The 16,766-nt window shown below is 47.6% G+C and overlaps 1 protein-coding gene across 2 annotated transcripts; it reads left to right on the top strand.

The window, feature by feature from the left end:
* Positions 1-16,323, top strand: Vps11 (VPS11 core subunit of CORVET and HOPS complexes). 2 transcript variants are annotated; one of them, XM_085844551.1, is made up of 16 exons: positions 1-212; positions 1,630-1,774; positions 1,867-2,002; positions 2,315-2,478; positions 3,075-3,322; positions 5,160-5,361; positions 5,719-5,870; positions 6,410-6,596; positions 7,202-7,348; positions 7,461-7,649; positions 7,754-7,915; positions 8,399-8,538; positions 8,642-8,844; positions 8,950-9,121; positions 14,087-14,309; positions 14,700-16,323. In XM_085844551.1, exons 1-16 carry the CDS (start codon positions 22-24, stop codon positions 14,862-14,864), a joined length of 2,826 nt encoding a protein of 941 aa, XP_085700677.1. In that variant the 5' UTR covers positions 1-21; the 3' UTR covers positions 14,865-16,323. The 2 variants fall into 2 exon arrangements, with proteins under 2 accessions (XP_085700677.1, XP_029337619.1); XM_029481759.2 differs by lacking the exons at positions 1-212; positions 1,630-1,774; positions 1,867-2,002; positions 2,315-2,478; positions 3,075-3,322 and having other exon boundaries at positions 5,175-5,294.
* The last annotated feature ends 443 nt before the right edge of the window (positions 16,324-16,766 follow it).

Here is a 16,766-nt window from a genome sequence, read left to right as displayed (position 1 = left end):
GAGGCCGGGGCCTTCGGCAAGATGGCGGCCTACCTGCAGTGGCGGCGTTTCGTTTTCTTCGAGAAGGAGCTGGTGAAGGAGCCGCTGGGTAATGATGGGGCCGCTCCCGGTGCCGCGCCTGTGTCGGGATCCGCTGCTTCCAAGTTCCTTTGCCTCCCTCCTGGCATCACTGTCTGCGACTCAGGTCGCGGGAGCCTGGTCTTTGGAGATATCCTTCTTTCGGAGGTGTTTCTTTCCTCAGCGCACGCCCGACGAGATTCTACAGCGAATGCAATCTGTCAGTGGCGCTTTGCGTGCTCGCAGTTAGACGCGAGCCCAGATGTCTTTTGTGGGCTGATGGGAGAAAGAAGGAAGTTCATTCTCTCACTTGTCAACTGAGCAGTCCTGGGCAAGTCATTTAACTCTCGGCTTCAGGTTCCTTTACTGGAAAAAGGTTGTTAATGCCAGTTTGACAAAGGTGAAGATCGGCCCCCTCGCAAATAGATGCAACTTGCCTTTAAAAGATGTGTGTGAGGTGTTACCGTCCCTGTCTAATTTTGTAGGCTTGGAGGTAGATGAGATAAGGACTTTGTTTGCTTTGTTCACGAGCTATGTGGGGAAGCCCTTGGGATGTACAGTCAGACCCCAGCTGAGGTCTCAAGCCACTGGTAGTTACAAACTACATAGGGGCTACTTTTTCCTTCAGAGACGCTCGTTCCTCAGCTTAAGATGGGTTTACATCCAGGAGGATCCATCATAAATGGAAAGTTATACAAGCCAAAAATGCATTTATCTTGCCTAGTCTACCAGTCTAAATAGCAACAGAGTACACTATAACTATACCATATCAATGTTCCCTTCTGATTCCATTGCTGACCGGGAGCTAAATGTGCCCAGCATCACAAGAGAGTATCTTTTTCAACATCTTGGACAGGGTCTCAATGTGTAGACTAGGCTGGCCTTGAACTCACACCCATCTCTTTTCTCCAGATCACTGGGATTAAGGGCTATCCTCAAAGTGAGTATCTTACCCATATTACTAGCTCTGGAAAGGCCGGCAACTTCTCAACTATGCTTTCTTCTTAGATGCTCTGCCCCTCAGCCCTCAAAGTAGAATTTCTACTGCTTGTCACGTTTGTAGGGTTGTAAATTACAAATTGCTAAGTCAGTGACAACACACTGATCATACTTTTAATTTTTAAATTAAGCGCAGTAAGAAATTAGCAACAATAATACTAAAACAGGACAATTATAATAATATCCTGTAATTGAAATTATGTGAATGTAATCTCTCTTAAGATTACAAGTGCATGTGAGTGTTTCATTTCCTTCTTTCTTTTTTAAATTTATAAACACAAGATCGCATTTAGCCAAGGATGACTTCTGACCTTCTTACCTTTACCTCTGGAGTTCTAAGATTACAAACATGTGCCTCTGCACCCAGTTATATATGGTGCTAGATATCTAACCCAGGGTCTTGTGTGTGCTAAGGAAGTGTCAGTTGTGTGCTCTGTCTCCAGCCCTGGCTTCTCCTAAGATATTTTAATTCCTCGTTGTACTATTGATGCATAGAATATGCAGCTATAGACGAGGTGGGGGAGGGTCACGTCACTCCTTGGAAAAGAGGCACCTTGACTACCCTGCACATATGGAAGGCCAGATCTGGTTCTTGCCACGTTCTCTACAGCTTACAGGGTTCCAGGCCTACAAACTACGGGTGACACACTTATATCAGCTGAAGCAGCACAATATTCTGGCATCGGTTGGTGAGGATGAAGAGGGTATTAACCCTCTGGTAAGTTCCAGAAAAAGAAAAATCCAGAAGCCCGAGGAATGGTTTTTGGTTGGAGGGAAACTAACTTTCACATGTCTGTGGGCTGTCTCCAGGTAAAGATCTGGAACCTGGAAAAGAGAGACGGTGGCAATCCACTCTGTACCCGGATTTTTCCTGCCATCCCAGGGACAGAGCCAACTGTTGTATCTTGTTTGACGGTCCATGAGAATCTCAACTTTATGGCCATTGGTATGCTGAAAGAAGGAAAAAAACGTATTCCTAGATTTTTAAAAAATGACTTATTTTTATTTTATGTACATTGGTGTTTTGCTTATACATATGTCTATGTGATGGTATTAGGTTCCCCAGAACTGGAATAACAGGCAGTTGTGAGCTGCCATGTGGGCGCTGGGAATTGAACCTGGGTCCTCTGGAAAAGCAGCCAGTGCTCTTAACCACTGAGCCTCTTCTCCAGCTCCCATTCCTAGATTTTTAAAAATACATTTTCTTTGACATGGTCTCTGCAGTTGATACGTGCTGTCACTGTTTTCTGTTTTTCAGGGTTCACAGATGGCAGTGTCACTCTGAACAAGGGAGATATTACCCGGGACCGGCACAGCAAGACGCAGATTTTGCACAAGGGCAACTACCCCGTTACTGGACTGGCCTTTCGCCAAGCAGGAAAGACTACCCACTTGTTTGTCGTGACAACAGAAAATGTTCAGGTATCATCAGGATCCAAGGGAACCAACAGGCCAGGTTGGAGAGTCTTACATTTTTTAAATTATAGCGCTTTGTTTTCCCAGTTTATTATTTTATTTCTTCATATAGGAGACTAAGAGGAAAATGACTCTGTGCTTGTAATAGCATAATGTGACTCTCCCTTGTTAGGCACAGTTAGACAAAGAGCTTTAGCTCTCTGGCTCCTGGTAGTTCCTGGAGTTACAGGTGGTTGTGAGCTGCCTTTGGAAAGTGTTTGGCCTGAAGGATCAAGCCCCGAACCTCCTGTGGTCACACTGGTGGGAACTGCCTCCCCAACCTAGGACTACACTTTTGATAACCAGCAAAGAACCGATGCAGGTTTTAACTTGCAGGATTCTGCTGATAGCTTCTGATAGTATAAAAGAAAGAGAAGATGGCCTCCCAGTACATTCATCTAACGGCTAGGTGATAGTGATGGAGAAGGGAAGTGGTCAAGAAGAGATAGAAATGCCAAGTGGAAAACCAGTAAGAGTCAGCAGGGAAGTGGGAATGTCGGTCGGTATGAAGGCTTAGGAGCTGCCTCTTCAAAGGGAGCCTGCTAACTTCTTCCCTTCGGCAGTCTTATATAGTTTCTGGAAAGGACTACCCTCGTGTGGAGTTGGACACCCATGGTTGTGGCCTGCGCTGTTCAGCCCTGAGCGACCCTTCTCAAGACCTGCAGTTCATTGTTGCTGGGGATGAGTGTGTCTACCTTTACCAGCCTGATGAACGTGGACCTTGCTTTGCCTTTGAGGGCCATAAGCTCATCGTGCACTGGTTTAGAGGCTACCTTGTCATTGTCTCCCGTGACCGGAAAGTTTCTCCCAAGTAAGACTCCAGGGAAAAGGAGAGGCCTGACTTATTCCCCAGAACTATCGTTTTCTAAAATCCTAAGCCTCCATCCAGCTAGTCTGTCACTTGAGGGGTTGTTGTTGTTGTTGTTTGTTTGTTTTCTTTTTCGAGACAGAGTTTCTCTGTTTAGCCCTGGCTGTCCTGGAACTCATTCTGTAGACCAGGCTGTCCTCGGTCAAACTCAGAAATCCTCCTGCCTCTGCCTCCCAAATGCTGGGATTAAAGGCGTGCACAACCACTGCCTGGCTTGTCACTTGAATTTTATGTAGATTGTTTTTCCACCTAGATTTAGTTGCTAATTTTTTTTAAAAGATATATTTATTTTATATATGTGAGTACATTGTTACTGTCTTCAGCCGTACCAGAAGAGGGCATTGGACCCAATTACAGATGGTTGTGAACCACCTTGTGGTTGTTGGGAATTGAACTCAGGACCTCTGGAAGAGCAGTCAGTGCTCTTAACTGCTGAGCCATCTCTCCAGCCGCCTTAGTTAGCTATTTTTACTGGAAAATGTGTTGTTTATTTTATTTTTAAAATTTACTTATTTTATGTATATGAGTGGTCTATTGCATGTATACCTGCATGCCAGAAGGGGGCATCAGATCACTTCTAAATAGTCATAAGCCACCATGTGGTTGCTGGGAATTGAACTCAAGACCTCTGGAAGAACAGTGCTTTTAACTGCTCTTAAACACTGAGCCATCTCTCCATTTCGGAAAATGTGTTTTTGTTTTAGACGTTTGTTGTAAAAATACTATGTGAATGTAGAATGCTTCAGGGTGTCTGACCTGGGATTGGATTTTTTTTACTATTTGGTGAAAGTAGTTAGGTAGAATGAGAAAGGACTGAGTGTCAAAGGAACTACAAGGTGCTATAAAGTATGTGGCATGGGTTTTTTTTGTTTGGGGTTTCTCAGAGCACTACAAAGGGACTGGTGGGCTTTTTGCATAGTGAAAGCACTCCCTGTTGGTTTTGTGTGTATATAATGTTCATGTGTGTGCAGGTGCGTGTATGGCCACGTGTGTGGAGGCCAGAGGACAACCTCAGGCACTATCCACTTGGTTTGTTTGGGGACAATCTCTGACTGGCCTGGGACTTACCAGGTAGACTAGACCGGCCTTCAGGTCAGTAGCCAGTGAGACCCCAGGATCTGCCTGTACCCATTTCCCTGGCCAAGTATATACCGTTGCACCTATTGTTTTATTTTCATTTTTTAAATCTTTAATTATGTTTATGGATTTTGTGCACAGGAGTGCAGGTGCTCTGGGGGGCAGAGGCATCCAATCCCTTAGTTACAGGTGGTTGTGAGTCACCTGATGGGTGCTGGGAACTGAACTGGGGTCCTCTGAAAGAGTACTGAGTGCTCTTGCCTGCTGTGCCATCTCTCCAACCCCTGTACCAGGGTTGTTTGGAGTTTGCTATTGTTGTAAATATGGGTTCTAAGGATTGACTGAGATCTAGGTGCCTGCAGAACAAGTACTTTATCACCAGAGCCCTCTCCCGGCGCCTGCTGGATTCGTTTTACTCCACACATTGTCTCACTTACCAGGCAATGGGTGGACATCTGAATGTTTACTTTCTACTCCCTTGGCTGGGATTACTGATAGGATACTAGAGGGTAAGACCAGGATTGTGTGTTGTTTTCCACAGCTGTCAGCACATCTCTGCATGTAGGAGATGAGCGGCTGAAGGGGCCGATGAGGTGATTTGTTCTAACTGGAATGGGGCAGCACCGACGTTGTCATGGGAAGGAGCCATAAGGGAACTGAGACGGGGTGATGTAACTAGTGGGTGCTTTTCTTTCCCGTGCAGGTCCGAGTTTAGCAGCCGGGACTCACAGAACTCTGACAAGCAGATTCTCAACATCTATGACCTGTGCAACAAGTTCATCGCCTACAGCGCTGGGTTTGAGGATATAGTGGATGTGCTCGCTGAGTGGGGCTCCTTGTACGTGCTGACGCGGGATGGGCGGGTCCACGCATTGCAGGAGAAGGACACACAGACCAAACTGGAGGCAAGGCCACCAGGTTCTCAGAGCTGGCACAAGCATCTAGAAGTAGCTCCAGGAATGGGTTTCTTAGGTCACCTGGGCCCAGTGACTTCTCTCTCCTTTGGGTCACACAGAGCCTTCCTCAGTTTCCTTAGGGTCTAAGATGTGGCTGGGAGGTAGGCCAACCCTCCTTGTTTACAGAGACCTTCTGTAGGTGAGGTGATTGATGGTGGTGCTGGGCTTGGGGTTATCTGAGGTCTTTGTCTAGACTGTAGGCAGAATAGAACTCCAGGACTGTCTACTGTGTCTATTATGGGTACTTTTGGAGAGGGTATACTCTCAGGACTATTTCTACCAATGTTCTAATCTCTCTTCTTCTAGATGCTGTTTAAGAAGAATCTATTTGAGATGGCAATTAACCTGGCTAAGAGTCAACATCTGGACAGTGATGGGTTGGCTCAAATCTTCATGCAGTATGGAGACCATCTCTACAGCAAGGGCAACCATGATGGGGCTGTGCAGCAGTATATCCGGTTAGTTTGGGTGTGCTCTGGGATGTAGCTCTGGATGCAGAACAGATAGCTAGACTGCTGAAACTCTTGCCAGAGGGGAGGGCAGAAGTGGAGGGTGTTGTATTTCATCAGGAAGAGTTCACTTTTCCTGTGGAAACTGTGGTGCTGCCTGTGTGAGGAGAGCTGGTGAGAGTGCCTGAGTCCCAGGACTGAAGCAGGGTTGTGTACTACACAGTGAGTCTGTCTTCAGACACAAGGCCTAGTATAGTACTTGGGATGCAGAGGCAGGCAGAACTCTGTGAGTTGAAGGCCAGCCTGGTCCAGATAACAATTTCTCAAGCCAGCCTTCACTACATAATGAGACCTTGCCTCAAAAGCAACAAGAAAAAAAGAACCAGTGTTGTGGAGCCTCGAATGGTGTGGTTTATACTAAGTTTAGTATCACTGACACCACATTGACTTTGTTAGAAGTGGGCTATGTAGGACACACTAACAGGTCTGTAGTGATCCCTGTGCAGTTGACTTGACAAAGTACTCTAATCCTGATGATGTTTCCCTAGAACCATTGGAAAGTTGGAGCCATCCTATGTGATCCGCAAGTTTCTGGATGCCCAGCGCATCCACAACTTGACCGCCTACCTGCAAACCCTGCATCGGCAGTCTCTGGCTAATGCCGATCACACCACCCTGCTTCTGAACTGCTACACCAAGCTCAAGGACAGCTCGAAGCTGGAGGAGTTCATCAAGGTGAAGGGTGGTGTCGGACACGATGGTTCCTTCACTGAGCCTGCAGTGCCTTAGCTCGGACTTGCTGTTCTTCAGCATGACGTAGGAAAGCAGAGGGCCAGCTCGGGAACCAGTGCTCTCTCCTCTAAGGAGAGGAGCTGCTCCTACTGTCTAGAACATTCCATGGCACCGAAGCCCAAGAAGTGCCATTAAGGAAGCCCCGAGCCGGGCGTGGTGGCACACGCCTTTAATCCCAGCACTCGGGAGGCAGAGGCAGGCGGATTTCTGAGTTCGAGGCCAGCCTGGTCTACAGAGTGAGTGCCAGGACAGCCAGGGCTACACAGAGAAACCCTGTCTCGAAAAAACAAAAAACAAAAAAAACAAAAAACAAAAAACAAAAAACAAAAAAAAAAAGGAAGCCCCGAGTCCCTAGAAATGTCTTCCTAATGATAGGGACAGAGGAGAGTCTTGGGTCTTGAAGCAGACATTGCAAGAGGCTGGTTGGCATGTTTTTCAAGCCAGGATGTAATTGCCCTGTGGAAACAAGCTGTAATGGTAGATGCCTGTTTAGTCTCTCTTCTGTAGCCACTTCATGCAAATGAAGTGTGTAATGTCTTTATTGGCAGACAAAGAGCGAGAGTGAAGTCCACTTTGATGTAGAGACAGCCATCAAGGTCCTCCGGCAGGCTGGCTACTACTCCCATGCCCTCTATCTGGCTGAGAACCATGCACATCATGAGTGGTACTTGAAGATCCAGCTAGAGGACATTAAGGTGGGTGAGGTTCTTGCTTTGGGCAGAATGCCACTTGAAGACACACTTAAAAATAAAAATACATCCTGGTGGGTGAGACAGGGGCACTCCTTCACCTGCCACCTCTCCACAGAACTATCAGGAAGCCCTTCGGTATATCGGGAAGCTGCCTTTCGAGCAAGCGGAGAGTAACATGAAACGCTATGGCAAGATCCTCATGCACCACACACCGGAGCAGACAACCCAGTTGCTGAAAGGTCTCTGCACTGACTATCGACCCAGTCTGGAAGGCCGAGGCGATCGGGAGGCTCCGAGCTGCCGGGTGAGACCTGGGAAGCAGTTTGAGTAGCAGGGGTCACCTTAGAGGCCTGTGAGTGCTGAGCCACCTTCCTTAGCCACCATGCTTCCTTCTCCCCTCTGTCCCAGGCCAGCTCTGAGGAGTTCATCCCCATCTTTGCCAACAACCCACGAGAGCTGAAAGCCTTCCTAGAACACATGAGTGAGGTGCAGCCGGACTCACCGCAGGGCATCTATGACACTCTCCTGGAGCTGCGGCTGCAGAACTGGGCCCATGAGAAGGATCCCCAGGTACCCTGACTGGAGCCATGGGAGGTGCTGGAAAGCTGCGAGCTGGGCGGTCCCTGCTCTAGCACGTGGGAGGCCTTGGGTTCCTTCCCTAGCAGTGAATAGAGAAAAGCTTTTCCTTTTGTGCCTGCTCTCCAGCTTTGTGGCTGACTTTTGTTGCTTTATCTAGAGCAGTGGTTCTCAACCTTCCTAATGCTGTGACCTTTGATACAATTCCTCACGATGTGGTGACCCCAGTCGTGAAACTATTTCCTTGGTACTTTATAACTTTAATTTTTGCTGCTGTTATGAATTATAATGTCAGTATTTTGGAGGTAGAGGTTTTGCTAAGGTTGAGAAGCGCTGATGTAGGGGAGTAGTCCCTTTCCTCTGGGGCCAGATAGGTTTTACTGATGGGAAACTGGATTGAGAGGGACATTTGATCTGCCTTGTGTAAAAGACCTTGTGCCATCTGATGACTAATGGCCCAACCACTTTCTCCTGTAGGCCAAGGAGAAACTTCATGCAGAGGCCATCTCCTTGCTGAAGAGTGGCCGATTCTGTGACGTGTTTGACAAGGCATTGGTTCTGTGCCAGATGCATGACTTCCAGGATGGGGTCCTTTACCTCTATGAGCAGGGGAAGCTGTGAGTTTGGGGGACCCTCAGGGGAAAGGAAGATTCGGGTGATCTTTGCAGGACAACCCCTGAGGTGGACAACTCGTGAGGTGTGCCCTGTTCCTGGCCCCAGGTTCCAGCAGATCATGCATTACCACATGCAACACGAGCAGTACCGGCAGGTGATTGCCGTGTGTGAGCGCCATGGAGAGCAGGAGCCCTCCCTGTGGGAACAGGCCCTCAGCTACTTCGCCCGCAAGGAGGAGGACTGCAAGGAGTATGTGGCGGCTGTGCTTAGGCACATCGAGAACAAGAGCCTCATGCCGCCTCTTCTAGGTGCGTGTGAGGACAGGCTGCCACAGCTAGGGGCTCTGCATGGCAGTGGCGGCGGCGGTTGCTGCTGCTGCTGCTTCATTCTTCCCTCCTTGCCCCCAATTTCAGTGGTGCAGACCCTGGCCCACAACTCCACAGCTACCCTGTCTATCATCCGAGATTACCTGGTCCAAAAACTGCAGAAACAGAGCCAGCAGATTGCACAGGATGAGCTCCGAGTGCGGCGGTATAGAGAGGAGACCACTCGCATCCGCCAGGAAATCCAGGAGCTCAAGGCGAGGTAGCCATGCTGGGGTGTGGGAGTGGGGCAGGGGCTGGCTTTGGCTGTCATGGTGTGCTGCTGTATCGAGGTAGCCATGCTGGGGTGTGGGAGTGGGGCAGGGGCTGGCTTTGGCTGTCATGGTGTGCTGCTATATCGAGGTAGCCATGCTGGGGTGTGGGAGTGGGGCAGGGGCTGGCTTTGGCTGTCATGGTGTGCTGCTGTATCGAGGTAGCCATGCTGGGGTGTGGGAGTGGGGCAGGGGCTGGCTTTGGCTGTCATGGTGTGCTGCTGTATCGAGGTAGCCATGCTGGGGTGTGGGAGTGGGGCAGGGGCTGGCTTTGGCTGTCACGGTGTGATGCTGCTGCTGCTGCTGCTGCTCTATGCTGCTGCTGCTTTCTCAGAGGATTATGAAATGTGTTGGAGCTCCCACTTTGTTTCTTCCTGTTTTTTCTCCCGTTCTCCCCTTTCCCTTCATCAAGGATTAATCTCAGGTGTTGGTTTTTAAACCTGTGGATCGTGACCCTTTTGGGGTCACATATAAGATATTCTGTGTATTAGATATTTATATTATGATTCATAACAGAAGCAAAATTACAGTTAGAAAGTAGCAACAAAAGTTATTTTGTGGTTGGGGTCACCACAACCTGACCTGGATTAAAGGGTCGTGGCATTGAGAAGGTTGAGGGGCACTCGGGCCTCCCGCACGTGGGAGGCTCCCACCCTACCACTGAAACTATACACCTCCAGCCCACTGAAGATGTTTTAGTGGATTCTAAAAAAAAATGATTAGTTATATATCCTCCTGGTTTGGTTTTGTTTTTTGTTTGAGACAGGATCTGTCTATATAGCCATAGCTGTCTTAGAACACAGAGATACACACCTGCTTTGCCTCCTGAGTACTGGGATTAAAGGCGTGGGCCACCATGGCCAGCCATAAATCTTATTTTTTAAAGACTTTAGTGTCTGTGTACAATAGTGTCTGTATACATGGGTGCACACGTGTGCTGATGCTTGTATAAGAGGCTAGAGGGATATTGGCTCTCCCAGAGCTGGAGTTACAGGCAGGTGTAAGCCCCTTAGTGTAGAAGCTCGGAAATAAACTCAGGTTCTATTCAAAAGGAATATGTATGCTTAACCAGTGATCCATCTCTTCAGCCCTAGCACACCCTTGTTTGTTTGTTTGTGTTTAAATGGTGTATATATGTGAGTGTGTCTTTGTATAAGCATGTGTACTTGAGCGCAGGTTCCTGCAGATGACAGAGGCATCAGATCCCCAGGTGTTAGACTTACAGGCAGTTCTGAGCCCACCTTCAACTCCCACATGTGCTGGGAATAGAACTCAGGCCCACTGCAAGGGCGTGTGCTCTTAGCTGGAGAACTGTCTTTCCAGCCACAGAAGTCATTACTTAATGGACCTGGGAGGAGGTAATTTTTTTCTAGTTTTTATCTTTTTTAAGATTTATTTATTCGATATATGTGAGTACATTGTGGTTCTCAGACATGCCAGAGGAGGGCTTCAGATCCTATTACAGATGGTTGTGAGCCACCATGTCGTTGCTGGGAATTGAACTCAGGACCTCTGGAAGAAGAGCCAGTGCTCTTCCCCACTGAGGCACCTCTCCAGCCCGGGAAGAGGTTATCTGATGGGCAGTACTTATGTGCATACGCAATGTTTATCCTTTCTGAGCAAACAGCTAAGTTGTGTAGGTACTCTGAAATAAAATTTGATCTTAGAAAATGCAGAAAGGCGATAATTTTTTTTTAAAGATTTATTTATTATATGTAAGTACACTGTAAGTGTCTTCAGACACACCAGAAGAGGGCATCAGATCTCATTACGGATGGTTGTGAGCCACCATGTGGTTGCTGGGAATTGAACTCAAGACCTTCGGAAAAGCAGTCGATGCTCTTACTCACTGAGCCATCTCACCAGCCCAAAAGTCGATAATTTGTGTTTCAGCGTTTTTATTTGTTTGCAGTTCTGGGGATTGAACCCAGAGCCACCTAAGTGCTAGGCAAGCACAAGGCCACTAAGCCGTACCTTCAGCAGTCCTTAAAAACAATTGTTTTGGTTTTCTTTTCTTTTCTTTCTTTCTTTCTTTCTTTCTTTATTTATTTATTTATTTATTTTGGTTTTTTGAGACAGGGTTTCTCTTTATAGCTCTGGCTGTCCTGGAGCTCACTTTGTAGACCAGGCTGGCCTCGAACTCAGAAATCCGCCTGCCTCTGCCTCCCGAGTGCTGGGATTAAAGGCGTGCGCCACCACGCCCGGCCTTTTCTTTTTTTAAAAAGATTTATTTATTATTATATCTAAGTACACTGTAGCTGACTTCAGATGCACCAGAAGAGGACATCAGATCTCACTACAGGTGGCTGTGAGCCACCATGTGGTTGCTGGGATTTGAACTCAGGACTTTTGGTAGAACAGTCAGTGTTCTTACCCACTGAGCCATCTCACCAGCCCCCTGTTTTGGTTTTCTGTGTGCAAGTGTGGCTGCCTGTATGCCACAGGGCCATGTGGAAGTCAGAGGATTGCTTTAATAATTCTTGACTAGTCTTTCTTATTTCTGGTATGCTGCATACCTGGCCCACCAGTTTCCACCTCTAGGAGTGCAGGGATCACAAGTATGCACTATCACTTCCCACTTTTCCACATGGGGTTCAGGGCTCACACTCAGATGTCAGGCTAGCGCAACAAGCACGGTCATCTCTGTTGAGGTACCCAGCCTCCTCTTGCAGGTGTGTGTAGGCCAGGCTGGTGAGGAACAGTTGACCCTACTGCCTCAGCCTTCTCAGTAGCTGCGGTTACAGGCCTGTGTTTTCATTTTACTTTATGTGCGCTGGCGTTTTGTTTTCCTGCATGTGTGGCTGAGTGAGTGAGGATATTGGATTCTAGAGTTACACACAGGTGCCATGTGGGTACTAGAAATTGAACCCGGGTCCTTGAGAAGAACAGCCGATGCTCTTATCCTCAGCCATCTTTCCAGCCCATGTCTTGTGTTATTTTTGAGACCTTACTCTGCAGCCTGGGCTGACCTTGAGCTCAACTCAAAGCGATCTTTCTGCTTCTTCCTCCTAAGTGCTAGGATTGCAGAGACAAGCCATTGTGCCTGGATAGAATTGTCAATAGTAGAGATTATTACCAAGTGCTAAGTCTTTGGGAGTTTGTTCTGTTTGTTTGAGACAGTCTCAGGTAGCTGAAGCTAACCCTGGACTCCTTAATCCTCCTGAAGTGCTGGGATCACAGGCATTCACTACCATGCCCAGCTATAAGGTATTCTGTCTGTTCTCCCCATTACATTGTAAATTACCTATCTATCTATCTATCTATTGGTTTTTTCGAGACAGGGTTTCTCTGTGTAGCCCCGGCTGTCCTGGAACTCACTCTGTAGACCAAGTTGGCCTTGAACTCAGAAATCCGCCTGCCTCTGCCTCCCAAGTGCTGGGATTAAAGGTGTGTACCACCACTGCCTGGCCGTATAATATTTATTATGAAATGGTTTCTCATTCCACTTAGCCTTTACTATAATGTCCAGTGCCTTTCATGAATAACATAGACAGGTAGGCCCTGCCTTCTTCGACCTGATGTCCTTGAGACATACATTAAACATTTTAAATAGGCAGACTTGGGGCTATAGAGATGGCTTGGCAGTTAATAGTGCTTGCTGTGCTTGCAGAGGACCTGGGTTCAGTTCCCAGCACTCACACCAGGTGGCTCACAACTGCCTGTAACTCACTCCATCTCCAGGAATTTTGGCGTCGTCTTCTGACCTCCGCAAGCATCCACACTCTAGTCGTGCACACACACACATTCAGGCACATACATACATTTAAAATAAATATAGAAAACAAACAAGTCGATGGTTAGAGTGTTTGAGATAGTTGTAAATTCTGAGAAGATAATAAACAGAGAAAGAGAAGGCGACTAGAGAGATGGCTCAGTGATTAAGAGCATGTCCTATTCTTGTTGAGTTCATTTCCCAGCATTCATGTCAGGCACTCAACCACGTCTAACTCCACTGCAACTAATGCACAAAGAACTGAAAAAAGAAATCTTAAAAATAAAAGTGGCGGCCGGGCATGGTGGTGCACGCCTTTATTCCTAGCACTCGGGAGGCAGAGGCAGGCGGATTTCTGAGTTCAAGGCCAGCCTGGTCTACAAAGTGAGTTCCGGGACAGCCAGGGCTACACAGAGAAAACCTGTCTCGAAAAATCATAAATAAATAAATAAATAAATGTGGCAGGAAGGGGCTAGAAGATAAGGTTTAGTGGTTAGCTTGCAGGAGTCCTGAGTTCAATTCCCAGCAAACACATGGTGGCTCACAACTATCTTTAATGGGATCTGATGCCCTCTTCTGGTACGTGTGAAGACAAGTATAGTGTACTCATGCAACAAATAAATAATTCTTTAAAAAACAACAACAAAACTTCAATTCCAAGGGATTCAGCATCCTTCCCTGACCTCCTGTGGTACACATACATATATAGAAAAAGCACTCATATAAAATACATAAAATAAAAATAAAGCCAGGTATGAAAATCTTTTTAAAAATAATAACATAGGGAGAACAAAATGGTGTGTGTTTGTCTGGGGGTGGGGTGGGGTGTGAATGCCATGATACTGACGATTGAATGAAGGCTCTGAACCTTACTAATTAAACACCCTGCTACTAATTAGATCTGCATTTCCTTCCCCTTATTGCAAATGTCTGCCAGAGTTTGTGGGCAGGAAAGGCTCCTTTAAAGGATTTGGTGGCAGTTTGAAAACTGGAAGAGGGCACAGTTTATCCTCCTGGATGACTGGCACTTAGAAACCTTCGCTCCAGGTTGGCGCTTTTATACCTGTTTGACTCCCTTTGGGTGGGAAGAACAGGCAGGGTTTCTGTGACCTCCCAAGGGACCTTGTGCATCCTGCTTCCTTTCCTCTCTTCTGGCGCTTGTCCCTGCCCTCACTGTGCCACTGTTTCTGTCTCCTGCCTGTAGTCCAAAGATTTTCCAGAAGACGAAGTGCAGCATCTGTAACAGTGCCTTGGAGCTGCCCTCAGTCCACTTCCTGTGTGGCCACTCCTTCCACCAGCACTGCTTTGAGAGCTACTCAGAAAGTGATGCTGACTGCCCCACCTGCCTCCCTGAGAACCGCAAGGTGATGGATATGATCCGGGCCCAGGAACAGAAACGAGATCTCCACGATCAGTTCCAACATCAGGTGGGGATGAGCAGGTTAAAAAGGGTGGGGGACAGGGTGGTCTGGAGAGTGCTCAGTAGTTCAGAGAGCAGGAAGTGCTCTTGAGGACCTGAGATAATTTCCCAACACCAGAATCAGGAGGCTCACGATTGCCTGATCCAGCTCCATGGTATCTAATGCCCTCTTCTGGTCTCCATTGGTACATGCATGCACACAAACTCTCTCTCTCTCTCTCTCTCTCTCTCTCTCTCTCTCTCTCTCTCTCTCTCTCACACACACACACACACACACACACACACACACACACACACTACCTACCATCAGTGCCACAGGGTCCTCAGTGCCAGCGGATTTGTTCCCTTTTCAGTCAGCAAGTGAGCACTGTAGGTCTGATTCTTTGTCTCCTTGTAGCTCAAGTGCTCGAACGACAGCTTCTCTGTGATTGCGGACTACTTTGGCCGAGGGGTTTTCAACAAGTTGACTCTGCTGACCGACCCTCCTACAGCCAGACTGACCCCCAGCCTGGAGGCTGGACTGCAGCGGGACCTGCTGATGCACTCCAGGAGGGGAACTTAGTTAGGCAGCTCCTGGGAAAGCCTATATCCCTGGGCCTCTGAAGCACAGACGTAGGCCTGAGGAAGAGATGGTAGCAGACATGACCACAGTTCCAGAGCCTCAGGACTCAAGAAGGGACTCTGCTTTTCCTGCGTCCTCCTTTTGCCAGCCTGCTGTCCCTCCTGCTGACCAGCAGTATAGATTCTTCCACACCAGTGAGGAAGGCCACCTCAGCAACCTCTCTGGACAATAGCTGCTTTATTCTCTACTCAAGGGCACCAGGCCGTGCTTGGGTCCTTGCTCCCAGAGCCTATAAATAAAAGTATAACAACAGTATAAGGACTGAAAAAGACTTTATGGAGACTTTCCAGGTGTTTTCTTTTTTTGTTTTTGAGACAGGATGTCATTGTGTATCCTCGGCTGGCTTATACCTTATTATGTAGACCAGGCTGGCCTCAAACTCACAAAGATTCTCCTGCTCCTGTCTCCCGAGTCTGGGATTAAAGGCGTGTGTCATCACATTTCGCCCTCAGGTGACAAATATCTAAGAACGTCCTGAGTTCTAGTTCCTTGCCTGTGGTCTTCCTGTCTGGTTGGCTCCACAACACTCCAGTAGTGGGTGTGGCCTGTGACCTCTGGGAAAGTTAAGAAGTTCATTGTGTTGATACATAGGGCAAATATACTAAGCTATACACTAGTTGCCTTCTGGAGAGCCTCTTCAAAAGGCCCTCTGAAGTTGGGTGTGGTGGCATAATACTGCTAAACAAGAAACTGAGGCAGGAAGATCACAAATTAGGAGCAGCCTTCATTACAGAGCCAAGGACAGGCTGGGCTATGTTTGGACTACTTCGTTAAGACCTTACCTCAAAACAAAATAGGACTGAACTGTGAGTGCATCCTGGAGCAAGACATGCCAACCAGCTCTTGCTGCAGCTCTTGGCCCTCCTCCTGTACCTGTGAGCCAGCACTTCTGAGAGAGACAGGAGAGTCCGAGGCTTAAAGTAAATCTAGGTACCTAGTTCTCCCTGGGCTGCTGAGCACCTGTGAGGTGACTCAGCAGGTCGATTACTTCCAGCCTTGTGACCAGAGTTTCATGGCTTAGGGCCACATGATGAAAGGTCTCCCTCCAGTTGGCTTCTTACCTACATACACACGTAGACACATGCACACATAATAATATGTTTTAAAACACACAAACAGGAGCTGGTGAGATGGCTCAGTGGGTAAGAGCACCCGACTGCTCTTCCGAAGGTCCAGAGTTCAAATCCCAGCAACCACATGGTGGCTCACAACCATCCGCAACGAGATCTGGCGCCCTCTTCTGGAGTGTCTGAAGACAGCTACAGTGTACTTACATATAATAAATAAATAAATCTAAAAAAAAAAACACACAAACAGAAGGCAGATAGCCTTGGACCTAGTCAGGATAGGTTGGTATCTTGCTGTCTTCAGTGTCGGATAAGCAAGAGAAAAGGTCTTTTGTGTAAACATTTCCCCCTTTGAAGTTGTCAGGTTAAAGGTTATGTTACTATGCTTATGTCAGTAAATTGTGCTCCCATGAGATTGTTTAAGGAAAGTAACATGAGCCAGGCATGGTGGTGCATTTAGTACTGAGGAGGCAGAGGCAGGCAGATCTCTGAGTTCCAGGCCAACTGGGGCCACACAGTGTGTCCCTGTCACAGTTAAAAAAAAATCATGGGCTCTGAGTTAAGCAGCTTTGTTTTCTGGGTTTGGTGAATTCCCTTTGTATTGTTTAGAAAGCCTTTGGATGTAGCCCTGCCTAGCCTTGAACTTGTGACACTTGTCTTTAGTCTGTTTCCTAAGGGCTGGGCTTACAGGTGGCCACTCTGATGGCAGTTATGATAGACTGGATCAGACCGCTGAGACTGAGTCCTGGCTGTATTATTGGATTTCGAGCTCCTT

This window comes from Mus caroli, unplaced genomic scaffold (assembly GCF_978045245.1).
Source record: "Mus caroli unplaced genomic scaffold, Mus_caroli_1 scaffold_11, whole genome shotgun sequence".
NCBI lineage: Eukaryota > Metazoa > Chordata > Mammalia > Rodentia > Muridae > Mus > Mus caroli.
Note: the sequence above shows the minus strand (reverse complement) of the source record. Positions and strands in the feature narration are given on the sequence as shown.